The 12,158-nt window shown below is 45.3% G+C and overlaps 3 protein-coding genes across 4 annotated transcripts in view; 2 read left to right on the forward strand and 1 right to left on the reverse strand.

Moving 5' to 3' along the window:
• The window catches only part of LOC111220253 (kinesin-like protein KIF20A), an 11,869-nt gene extending 7,788 nt beyond the window's left edge, over positions 1-4,081 (reverse strand). Inside the window, exons 1-12 of the mRNA XM_022743279.1 lie at positions 3,980-4,081; positions 3,807-3,896; positions 3,476-3,595; positions 3,218-3,356; positions 2,029-2,213; positions 1,872-1,914; positions 1,620-1,765; positions 1,187-1,259; positions 849-960; positions 672-743; positions 397-543; positions 139-301 (exon numbers count right to left, since the gene is read on the reverse strand). Of these exons, the coding sequence (XP_022599000.1) occupies positions 139-301; positions 397-543; positions 672-743; positions 849-960; positions 1,187-1,259; positions 1,620-1,765; positions 1,872-1,914; positions 2,029-2,213; positions 3,218-3,356; positions 3,476-3,595; positions 3,807-3,896; positions 3,980-4,081 (1,392 nt within the window). The remainder of the gene's footprint in view (positions 1-138; positions 302-396; positions 544-671; positions 744-848; positions 961-1,186; positions 1,260-1,619; positions 1,766-1,871; positions 1,915-2,028; positions 2,214-3,217; positions 3,357-3,475; positions 3,596-3,806; positions 3,897-3,979) is intronic.
• A 1,640-nt stretch (positions 4,082-5,721) lies between these two features.
• On the forward strand, positions 5,722-9,847 carry bbs1 (Bardet-Biedl syndrome 1). Of its 2 annotated transcripts, none has more exons than XM_022743068.1 (7): positions 5,722-5,947; positions 6,370-6,784; positions 6,978-7,160; positions 7,426-7,557; positions 7,875-7,981; positions 8,097-8,217; positions 8,679-9,847. In XM_022743068.1, exons 2-7 carry the CDS (start codon positions 6,413-6,415, stop codon positions 9,507-9,509), a joined length of 1,746 nt encoding a protein of 581 aa, XP_022598789.1. In that variant the 5' UTR covers positions 5,722-5,947; positions 6,370-6,412; the 3' UTR covers positions 9,510-9,847. The 2 variants fall into 2 exon arrangements, with proteins under 2 accessions (XP_022598789.1, XP_022598791.1); XM_022743070.1 differs by having other exon boundaries at positions 6,375-6,784.
• A 230-nt stretch (positions 9,848-10,077) lies between these two features.
• On the forward strand, positions 10,078-11,375 carry LOC111219556 (myeloid protein 1-like). The gene is made up of 4 exons (XM_022742274.1): positions 10,078-10,189; positions 10,566-10,677; positions 10,901-11,052; positions 11,146-11,375. The coding sequence occupies exons 1-4, from the start codon at positions 10,165-10,167 to the stop codon at positions 11,310-11,312; spliced, it is 456 nt and encodes a 151-aa protein (XP_022597995.1). The 5' UTR covers positions 10,078-10,164; the 3' UTR covers positions 11,313-11,375.
• The last annotated feature ends 783 nt before the right edge of the window (positions 11,376-12,158 follow it).

Genomic DNA, 12,158 nt, shown 5'->3' on the forward strand with positions numbered 1-12,158 from the left:
TATATGAGTGTTGACAGCAGGTCTGTGTTCATGTCTCTATCAGCAGCTTTTTAATGTGAAAATTATTACAATTAAATTCAATCTGAGCTAATGGATGAAGGTGAGTTCTCTGGTGTGTTCGTGTGTGTGTGTGTTGACCTTCTGTGCGAGGGCGGAGAACTTGAGGACATTGAGTGTCTCGTCAAAGCAGGACGCGCTCTGATTGATGTTGACCACCATGGAGACGCGGCCGGCACCACAGAAGAAGAACTGCAGGAAGTGGGTCAACTTGGACTCCCTGAAGGGAACGTGGTGCTGGAACCTGCAGAAATCATCGTGGAGTCTTACATGTTTCTCCTTCTCAAACATCTCACACACACACACACACACACAGACAGACAGACAGTGTGATCGTACTTGGCATGTTGGTTGAGTCTCATGGCGTTGATGCACTTCCCAAGCGTGAGCAAAGAGGTGTTGATGTTTCCCGCCTCCTTCAGTCTCTCTCCGGTGTTGTGAGTCCGAGAACAGCGCTCTGAGCCGGCCAGGTCGCACAGAGCCAGCCTGAACACCGCAGCAACAACAACAACAACAACAACATCACTGCAGGAGGAAAACGTCACGTCCCTGCCGGAGTTACGACTTGCTGAGTTTACGACTTGCGGTAAATGAAATGTGACTGTTGGTTTTACTCGCTGATGCCGAGGACTCTGGGAACTCCCACGTCGTCCACTTTGAGGATCCTGATGGAGAAGATGCTGTGGCTGCAGAGACACAGACACTGATGATACTCATCTGTTTACAAGGCCGCTATTCTCCCAGTATAAACCAGTGTTCTCCCAGTATAAACCAGTGTTCTCCCAGCTCACCTCCTGCTAGACAGCTGGTTCAGTCTGGTTGAGGAGAAACTCTGGTTCTTCTTCCCAATCTTCATCACTCTGTAGGCCTCCTCAGAGCTGTTTACCTGGACCCAGCGCAGGTCTGACAACACACACACACACACACGATAACACAAACACATGTCAACACACACACACACATCAACACACACGTCAACACAGACACACACACACACACACGTCAAAACACACACACACACACAAACACATGTCAACACACACACACAAACACACGTGTCAACACACACACATCAACACACACACACACACACGTCAACACACAGACACACACACACACACACACTAACCTTTGATGAAGGAGTTTCCTTTGACGTCCTGAGACAGACGTAACATCGTTCTCTTGTGGTGTCCACTGGGAACCTGAACATCACACATCAGTCAGTATTTCCTCAGACTGGGACGAGTCCACAACATGTGAAGGAAGGAGGCTTCACCACTTTTACATTTCTCAGTTAACAGGGATTCACATCTGGACACATGAAGCAGCTCTGGACATATGGATGTCCAACTTTAAACTGTAACAAACACAGTCGGGCACAGAGGGATGTGGAATTAACAAGCTTGAAAACTGAATCCCCCGTATGGTCCCACAGTGGAAGGTTTAGATCCCTCTCTAGCATGAGACATCCTTGAGACACACATGCCATCAATAACCAGACTGCACAGAGGATTAGACCACGAAGGTCCTCACAGGTATAGAAGTACGTGTGTGTGTGTCACCTGTTCCAGCAGGTCGTGGATGTTGTCGTTGTAAATCTCACAGAATGAAACCCAGACAGAGAAACGGACATTTGAGTCGACATCCAGACAGAAACTGTCGGCCTCAGAGACACTGTTCAGACTGCTGTCAGTGCTGAGAGATGAGCCTGCACACGCATGCACACACACACACGCACACACACGTTTAGTACTGGGGGTTAAAGTATCAGATCTGACTTTGTTGTAATAAAGCGAGGAAATCAGAGTCACGACCTTCGAGAAACGTGGATCTTCCAGACGTCAGACTTCTGTCACTCTGCAGAGAGACACACGAGTCAACAGGACACCCTCACACTGTGTGATGATGGTTTCATCTGTGTGTGTGTGTGTGTGTGTGTGGTGTGTGTGTGTGTGTGTGTGTGTGTGTGACCTCTTTGAGAAGCCTCAGCAGGTTCTTCTTGCTGCTGCTCTCTGCTGCCTGCTGGTCTGGAGTCAGTCTGCTGAAGTCTCTGCAGCGCTGAGGCTTCAGGTCGCTCCGGCTGTACAGGCGACCTTCGATACTATTGAAGATGACGGACAGAGACCTGGGCAGCAGACCCGAGTCATGATCCGGACCTGAGAGAGACACAGTCAGACCAGCGGGCAGGAAGCTGACACTTCAAAACATTCATCACCAACAATTTTTTCAGTTAATGATCTGGAAAAACATTTTGTGTTTTCCTCAAGTTTCTATCAAAATAAAATTCTGGAGGGCAGGTTTCACTATTAACTGACATCTTATAGATTCACTAATCGATGAATCAGATCAATAACCTGACAGAAGATAGAAACATGCATGATGGCTATGACCACAGCCTCCATTGTTTTGAGGTGTTGAAAACACATAAATCTCCAGATTTGAGAAACTCATCAGTCCCTCCAGGATTTCACAGGCTTTTTTGGGATTGTTGCAGCTAAAATTCCTGATTTCACAGCAGCTTTTCCTAAAAGTTGTGATGCATGTTGCCACGTTTTCAGATGTTTTCTTTGCGATGAAACTGAGGGAGAAAATAAAAAAGTCAAAAGTAGTCAATCTTTTTTTGTATAATTCATTAAAAATCGAAGGTAACTGGTTCCAGTGAGAATCCAGGTGAGTGCAGGTGGTGACCCAGATTCTGCTCCTCTGCTCTGTCTGAATCAAAGATAGAGCTGATCTTAAGAATCACCTCATCAAGTCATGAGTTTATAAAGTAGAGCTTTTTATGTATGTACAGCCACCGGCAGCTACCGCCATCTTTTAAGGTGGAATGTTTGCTTGAGTGTTACTTAATGCGTGATTGATGTTTGGAAATCAATCAATACACCTTAAATGTCGACATGATTCCGATCATTAGTTTTTATCAGCTCTCTCCATGACAGACTCAGTGACGATTGGAGCTTCAGCTTCTTCAAATGTAGATAAACATCAACGTGATCATGTGACGGAAGATATTTTATTTCCTCTGGAGGATAAAAGTAGTGGAGCGTCGTTCCTGTGGCTCCACCACAGTGTCAATTATCAAAATAATAGTTTTAGTTTAATTTTCTGTCAATCGACTGATCAATCACTGCAGCTGTGACACAGACGTTGAGTCTCTCACCGAGGAATGTGAACGTCTTTCCAGCGTTGGTGACTCCGTATGTGAACACCAGACAGTTTCCTCCTTCCAGAACGTCTCGCACCAACCCACGAACTGAACCCTCAAACACCTTCCTCTGACTGGCATCTGGACCGAATACCTCCACACAGAAACAACATGACAATCTGTTTTAGAAAGCTTCAAACAGCTTCTTCAGCTCACTGCGTCTTTGAGGAACAGTGAGAACCCACAGGAAGACAGGTGTGATGTGAGAGTTACCTGTGTGAAGCTGAACCTCTGTGCTGTCTGTGGGAGGGACTTCTCGCTCTGTCGGTTTGACTGACAGCTCCTGGGAGCCTTCAGGACCACGGTGTCCGGTGCCTCGATGGTCACACACTCCTACAAAGGAAGACACAGCAGATTCATTTTGGTTCTGCAGCGACAGATGAAAAAATTCTTCTTCCCGACACAGAAACTCTATATGTGAAGGAACATGTCAGGACTGAACAAACAGATACCTGACTACACAGTTAATCATTAGCTGCAGCCCCATTGAACAGCCGTTCAGTTTAAATCATTATGAGTCCTACAGAGTGAATGTGAGTGTTACCTGTGACTCTCCATTGCCACTCTCAACTACAGTGAACGGTCGAACCCTCAGGTAGACCTGCAGGTTCTCAGACTGAGACTGTGCACTGTCCTGCTGACAGAAGAATAACATCAGTCAAAACCTCCAGCAAAGTCAGCAACATCTTCCTGATCAGCTGCAGACAGGTAACTTACCTGAGCTGGCGCAGCATCAAATTCACCCAGCAGATCTCTCCTTATGTCGTCCACCTCCACCGGCCCGACTCTCTCCGGCTTCCCGGCTAAACAAGACTCCATCATCTCTGCAAGCTAACATACACACACGACCAGCCAGTGTCATTCAATGTTATCAACACAGTCCTTCTTCACCAAGCAGCCTATTAAAGATCAGCTGTTTCCAACTGCACTTCTAAAAGCTGACATTTTTCACCATGTGTTTTAAAGGAGAATACGTCTATGCCGATGTTATCACTGGACAGCGATGACGTGATAAATGTCTTTAGTCACGATGTCCCTTGTATGTGAGGAAGTGGACAAGCACGAGAGTTTGAAAATGTGGAGAATTTTTAACGGAGTCCGGCGTGACTTCCAACCATACAACAAATCATGTTGGAGCTCGTTAGCTGTAACAAGGCCCCGTGCAGTCAGACAGAACATAAATCAGATCATATAATAGGCACATTATAAGTCAGTAATAAGTTAACTGCAGTAAATGAGATACGAAGATCAACTTCAAACGATGGTTAATTTTGTTGTTAGCATTAGCCACAAAAAGCTAACCACCATACACATAAGTTTTTGTTTTAACGGCTTTAGAGAAACACTACGTCACATCTGTGTAGCGTCAGCCGACATTTTATCAAACTGTGACTCACTCTGGACGAGTTTTATTCACCAGACTGAATTTAAAGCAGAAAACATCGAAAAACAGTCTCTGCCGTTAGCTCCCTCTGCTCCGCGGGCTACTTTTTAAACTGGGACCAGCGGACCAATGAGCGCAGAGAACCATCACATATCTCGTTCACGTGTTCGATTAAGATCTCGCGAGATTATCTGGCTTGAACGGAAGATACTCGAGAACATGGTGTGAAGTGAAACCATAGCAAACAGAAATAAATAAATAAATCGTGGTAATTTACTTGAAAACATTCAACATATAATCACAGGATTCGTATTTTTAAGTTCGAAACGAAAATCAACAAATAACACATCTAAAATTTGAAAGAAGTTATCTTCTAAGTCTTTTTTGTGTCCAGAATTTGTCATTTCCTCCTCTCTGAAATGGGAAATATCTTGTTCGTTGTCTTTGATCACAACAGGAACAATAAAGACTAACTCTACCTGATCATTCTGATCGTACTTACTGCCAAATTTAATTTCCATAAGAGTAAATATTCTAGCAGTAAACTGTTCTGCTTAATGAACTTAAAACTCTTTTATTTTGTATAGTGTGAACAGAAATGTTAACTTTATTTTTACTGTCTGTTTGAATTGAATTTTACTGGTATGATTTTACCTTTATACTCTGTCTACACAGCACACACATCTCCTGTTCTCAGTTTTCCAATAAAGACTGAAAAAACGACAAACAAACAAACAAAAACTGGTTTTGGAGGAAGAATGAAGGCCACAGCAGATGTGGCTGAAAGCTCAGGAAGAAACTGAGTAAGTAGTAATCATCTTGAGGTTATACACCCCATCCACCAAAACAAAACAAAAATCATACACAAATAAAAAAAAATTTGCTTATTAAAAGTTATATACGAGAATATTTATATATAATATTAACTGGATATAATGTGATTTATTTTATTTATTGTTCTCGGCTCCTTAAGAAATAAAAGGTACTAGATACTAAAAAGTAAAAAAAAAAAAATTAAAAAATAAAACTAAACAACGAGGGCTGAGAACGACGTCATCAGACGGGGACAGCGTTGGCATCGTAGAGGCGGATGAGGATCAGGACTGAAGCGGATTTGTAGACAAGGTGGATTAGAGGCTTAGAACAGGCAGCTAGCTGCAGCTCGGACACTTTACCTGGACTAGTCTGGATCTTTCAGTACACCTGTAACTGTTCACTGAACAGACTTCCCGCCGCTTCGTGATAAAAAAGAAGACGACGTCAGGATCAACGAGACGCGTCAACACGTTTCCATGACAACGGTGAGGCGGGGGATGAGGATTAATTAGAGTTTATTTCAGACGGATCACAGTTGCTGCACCTGTAACTATGGTGATCCAGCAGGTCTTTATTAGTAGTAATCAATAATCAACCATCTGCTGTAGAAGACGTATTGACAGATCTCTTCTTTATAAATTGTGATAAATGACATTTCGTTATTGATTAATCGATCAGATTCCTTCTATGTTCACTGTTTGAAAACAAAGTGAGTAAAATGATTATTTTAGTCGATGAAGGCTTTGTTATTTACAGTCCCTGATGTTTTATAGATCAGTTATCAGTTATAGATCAGTAATAGATCCTATGTATTAGACTATGAGGATGTCAAATCACAACTCCTGAATTTATTCCATTTATTATGAACCTGTGTGTGTGTTTACCTGTGTGTGTACCTGTGCTGTAGAGCAGGTGTCCCTGTGTGAATAAAGTTTGACAGCGCTGTCATCATGTCTGAGTCGAGCGGTGATGGAGGGAAGTGGCTGGACGCTCACTACGACCCGGTGGCAGGTCTGTACACCTTCTCGTCCTGCGTGGACCTGGCGGACCTGAGCGGGGACGGGGAGAGCCAGCTGGTGGTGGGGGACCTGGGCTCGGGCTCGTCCGGGATGAAACTGAAGGTGTACCGCGGCACAGCATTGGTGAGTGAGAGCACCCTGCTGGACCTGCCCGCCGGCCTCGTCGCCTTCTTCATGGACCTGCATGAGCCGCGCATCCCCGCCGTCGCTGTGGCGTCCGGACCCTGCGTCTATGTCTACAAGAACCTGAGACCGTACTTCAAGTTCACGCTGCCTGGGCTGGAGGTCAACACACTGGAGCAGGTGTGTGTTTGTGTCTGGTGTTGGGGGGGAGGTCTCAGCTGCGTCACCATAGTGATGAGGTCACAGGATGAAAATCAGACTGACTGATCATTTGGAATATGATCGTGAGGTTTGATGGTTCAGCTGCTGCTCACCTGTGCTGCTAATACACCTTTGTACTGTACCTGACATGCTGTCTGCTCTGATTGGTCAGGACTTGTGGCAGCAGGCGAGGGAGGGGCAGATCGACCCTCTGACCCTGAAGGAGATGTTGGAGGGCATCAGGAAGAAGGCCGACGTCCCGCTGTCCGTCCGCTCGCTCAGGTTCCTGTCTCTGGAGACCGGCGACATGGACGAGTTCGTCCAGCTGCACAAACAGCAGCCAATCAGACGGCAGGTAAGCTCACATCACAAATCATATGAGTCAGTCTGTCTGATGTTGCCGTGTGTTGACGTTGACGTGTGATGACAGTGAGTCACTCAGCAGGACTGAGTTGATCTCTGACCGGCGATTTACAGCCAGTTAAAGCTCAGAGCGTTTCCATGACGACAGCAGTAAACAAACACTTAATGTATATTGTGATATTGTCGTACATGTCATGATGTGATTTTAAGGCGGTATCACCTGGTTTACCTGACTCTCACTGCGTCCTCTCTGTCAGACAGTCATCACCTGCATCGGGACGCTGAAGAAGAGCACGGCCGACGAGGACGGCGTCAGCTGTTTGGTGATCGGGACAGAGAACAACGATGTCTATGTTCTCGACCCCGAAGCTTTCATCATCCTCTCCAAGGTAAATTCCCATCAGACACCACGCCGGGACAGGCGGGACCACCTGGACCACCGGTCTCTGGGCTGAACTGGTCCTACACACAGAACAGAACCACAGGAGCTGATCTTCAACACAACTTTAGTCACTATATTTATGCTGATGACACTCACATCTTCATCTCTCACATGTTCACACACTTCCTGGAAAAACCAGGAAGAATTAGATTTTATTTCAAAATGACCCAAAATATCCTGGAAACTCAGAAAAGGCCCAGGACAGGTTTGAGTGTGTAACAGTCCTGATCAGTGCTGATGGTTCATTTTATCTGTCTGCTGAAGATGTCGCTGCCGGCCGCTCCCACCATGATGGATGTGACGGGTCAGTTTGATGTAGAGTTTCGCATCACGGTGGCGTGTCGCAACGGAAACATCTACATCCTGCGCAGGTGAGACACACACCTGACTGGGAGAGGAGCTCCTGTTCCTGAAATCAGTTGAATGTGGAGTTGAAATGTGAAACGAAGATGTGAGCTGACAGATGTTTGTGTCTCTGCTCCTCAGGGAGTCAGACAAACCCAAGTACTGCATCGAGCTGACGTCTCACCCGGTCGGTCTGGTGAGGGTCGGGAAAAACGTGGTGGTCGGCTGCACTGACGAGAGTCTGCAGGGCTTCACACAGAAGGTAAAGGTGTCTCTGTGGACTGAAGGTCTGTGTCCTCTACCACCAGAGACAGTCTGAGTTCACTCAGGTGGGACAGATCCCAGTTTAAAGTCCAGACACATCAGCTTCAGTCAGGACCAGAGCGTCTCCAAAGTCTTAAATAACAGCTAAAACGTGTTTTCTGAGCTCACACTGACCTTGACCTTTGACCCCCAAAGTCTAATCAGTTCGTCCTTGAGTCCAAGTGAAGGTTTGTGCCAAGAAGTTTGTGAAGAAATTCCCTCAAGGTGTTACGGAGACATCGTTTCCACGAGAATGAGACAGATGGACAAACAACCATAAAACAAAATGGCTGCTGCTCTGACTGACGCTGATAATAAATATGAAACCAGATGTAAATGTGTTTACAACAAACTGTGTCTGTGACATCACTCTGGAGAAATCAGAGTGAATAAACTAAAAGTCTGTGGTTGTGTCTTCAGGGGAAGAAGCTGTGGAGGACCGTCCTCCCTGCTCCCATCACCACCATGGCTGCCATGGACCTCCCCACCCGGGGCTTCCAGGCGGTTCTGGTGGGACTGGCTAACTGTGAGGTCCAACTGTACCGGGACAAGAACCTGCTGAGCACCATCAAGACGCCCGACACGGTCAGCAGCGTCTGCTTCGGCCGGTACGGGCGTGAGGACGGGACACTTGTCATGACCACCAAAGGAGGCGGCCTGATGGTGAAAATCCTGAAGAGGACGGCAGCGTTCGAGGACAGGGACAGCGCCCCCGGGCCGCCGCTGGCCCAAAGCATCCGCCTCAACGTGCCCAAGAAGACCAAGCTGTACGTGGACCAGACACTGCGGGAGCGGGAGAACGGCCTCGCCATGCACCGCGCCTTCCAGATGGACCTGAGCCGCCTCAGACTGGCCGCCGCCAAAGCCTACGTCAAGGCCCTGGAGTCCAGCCTGACGCCGATGTCATCCAGCCTCAGCGAGCCGCTCAAGATGAACGCCGTGGTACAGGGTCTGGGTCCGTCCTTCAAACTGACCCTGAACGTCCAGAACACTGCGGCATGTCGGCCCATCATGAGCCTGGCCATCAGCTTTCTGTACGACGAGAGCCTGTACCGGATGAGGAACCCCTACATGAGGATCCCGCTGCTGGTGCCCGGACTCATCTACCCCGTCGAGACCTTCGTGGAGTGCACCAGCGACAAGGGCATCTCTGACATCATCAAGGTGTTCGTCCTGCACGAGGGGAGGAGCTCCCCCCTGTTGACCGCCCACATCAACATGCCGGTCAGTGAGGGGCTGACACTCAACTGACCACATGATGCTTCAACATTTATAACAAACAGGGTCTGTGTATTAAGCTACTTGTGCTTAAACAGGAAGTTCGTTGATAAAATGATGAAATTCCTCACAGACAAAAAAGGTGTAAAGGTTTCATCTGTAGATTTAGTGTGTCGGACGTCTGTAGTTTTACTGAAGCTGTTTCATGTTTGTGTCTCAGTTTGTTCGTGTTGAAACAGCAGAGACACTGAGTTTGATCAGATTCATCAGCATCAGGGATAAAAGTCACTAGGTTTTGTACAGAAATATGAACAGGACACATTTCTGTAAAAACTGTGTATTTTTTAAATGGAGTCTTGTATGTAGAAAAATAAAACAAAGCTTAAACAACACATTTCTGCATTTTTACAAGAATTTCTTTGAAAGTTTCTTGGAATAAACAATACATTTTGTTGTTTCCAGGAAAAGATACATTTTTTAATCAGCCAATGACAACCCCGACAGCTTCATGTGTTTCATCACCTTGTGTTGTGAAACAACAGACAGACAGTCAGTTTACAGGCTGTTGACCTGCTGCCGTCAAACAGTGTGTGGACTCTTCAGTGTTTTGAAACTTCAGCTTATAAAACCAGTAGAGTCTGAATGAAGCCTCCAGCTGCTGATCAGGACCAGACGTTAAGATCTGAAGATGAGACGTGTCGTCGTTCTGTTGGGTGAGAAACTCAATCAGCTGCTGCTCATTTACATTTCTGATCATTTCATACATTTACAGAGGGAGGACATTTTGTCTCAACCTCCATGTTTAGGAGACATTTAGGAGGCATTTAGGAGACATTTAGGAGGCACTTAGACATTTAGGGAGCGTTTAGGAGACATTTAGGAGACATTTAGGAAGTGTTTAGGAGACATTTAGGAGGCATTTAGGAGATGTTTAAGAGACATTTAGGAAGTGTTTAGGAGACATTTATGAGGCATTTAGGAGACGTTTAGGTATGTCCCTGCAGGGTTTGTTTAATCCATTAATGAATGTATATGTAATGTGTGTGTGTGTGTGTGTGTGTGTGTGTGTGTGTGTGTGTGTGTGTCCAGCTGTGTTGTGTGTGTGTGATGGTGTCAGGTTTGGTCAGCTCTGCAGTGGAAACCCGACCAACAGAAGGAGGACGTCAGACGGCTGGGGACAGGGTCACTACGGAGCCGGACGGTAACACAACTGCACAATGACACAAGTGTTCAGGTGCATCATGGGAAACGTAGGCTTCAGTGTTTTTGAAGTTTGACTGGAGAATAAAAGACAGGAGACACAGACAAGAGACAGTAGATCTGTAGATTTTAAAGACTGCACAGTGGATTGATTAATTGGTTAAAATAACAAATCAATAACTGATTAATAAAACAATGATCAGCTGGATGTCTCTGTGTCTCAGGGGAGACAGGGACCATAAAGGTCTGGACATCGTGTGTGAGGACGGATCAGACGTTCTCGCTCCTTTTGACGTGACGCTACACGGAGAAGTCAACGTCTTCCCTGAGCCACATCAGGCCGCCATCAACAGCGGTCTCAGTCTGAGAGGACAGGGTCAGTCCACCACGGTCTCTGCTGAATACTGATCCCGTTATTGATCAGGTTATTGACCAGGTTATTGATGGTGCTGGTCTTTGTGTCCTGCAGGTCTGTGTTTCAAGCTCTTTGCCATAAGGCCGGACCGGACCTCTGGATTAGTGAGGAAGGGAGACAGGATCGGAACCATGCTGCCCATGCAGAGCGTTTACCGAGGAATCACATCACATGTCCACGTCCAGATGTGTGACAAGAGTGACCCCACACCCTACTTCTGATCCTGATCCACTGAGAACCTGAACCACTTGTTTTGAGTATGTTCAAAATTAAATAAATAAAAGTAAATTTATGTATTTTTTTATTGTATATTTTGAGGCTTCACAGGTTTAAAGTTCTTTCTTAGCCAGTTGTTATTTTTTTTAAATAAATACAAATATAAAGTTGAATTTTCCAATATTTGTAAAAACTGTTTTATTCAAGTTGCTCAATTTCAGTTGGTCAAATAAAAAACAACAAACAATCAGCTCAGTCAATCAGATCAATACAGACACAAAAATTCTAAATTACAAATTCAAACTGTCACGTTCAATTCTGTCACATGATTTAAAAAAAACTATGAACCTGAAAAACATTAAAATCTCATCTGTAAATTTCAGAGGAGAATTAAACCCACATAAATTCAGACAGATGTTTTTCAAAGTTCAATCTCGAAATGAAAATATCAACTTTAAGTGTTCAGTAGTGGTGTGATTTCACAGTCTGGTGTACTAATTAAAAAATCTAATTAATTTGGCCTTTGTTTTCTTCCATACAAGGGTGACGAGATGGTCATTTATGACAAAGAAAACTTACAGGAATGGTTTTATTCATTTAGGATTGCTGAGTAAGCAATCCCACTGTATTTCATGCCACTCTTCCATTTTGTTTATTATTTTTCTTCCACCCACTTTTTTGACCTGCTACTAGCCCCTCACCTTTTCTCATAGAAACTCAGTTCAAACGTCAAAACATCGTCTCGATCAGGGCATTAGGGCTACTACTTTTCTGAGATATGTGTAATAATTTTGGAAATATGAATCATTTTATCTGATTTTTTTAACAATGGAAGTCAATGCAGAGAATGT

Source organism: Seriola dumerili, unplaced genomic scaffold, assembly GCF_002260705.1.
Source record: "Seriola dumerili isolate Sdu_G_001 unplaced genomic scaffold, Sdu_1.0 BDQW01000068.1, whole genome shotgun sequence".
Lineage (NCBI taxonomy): Eukaryota > Metazoa > Chordata > Actinopteri > Carangiformes > Carangidae > Seriola > Seriola dumerili.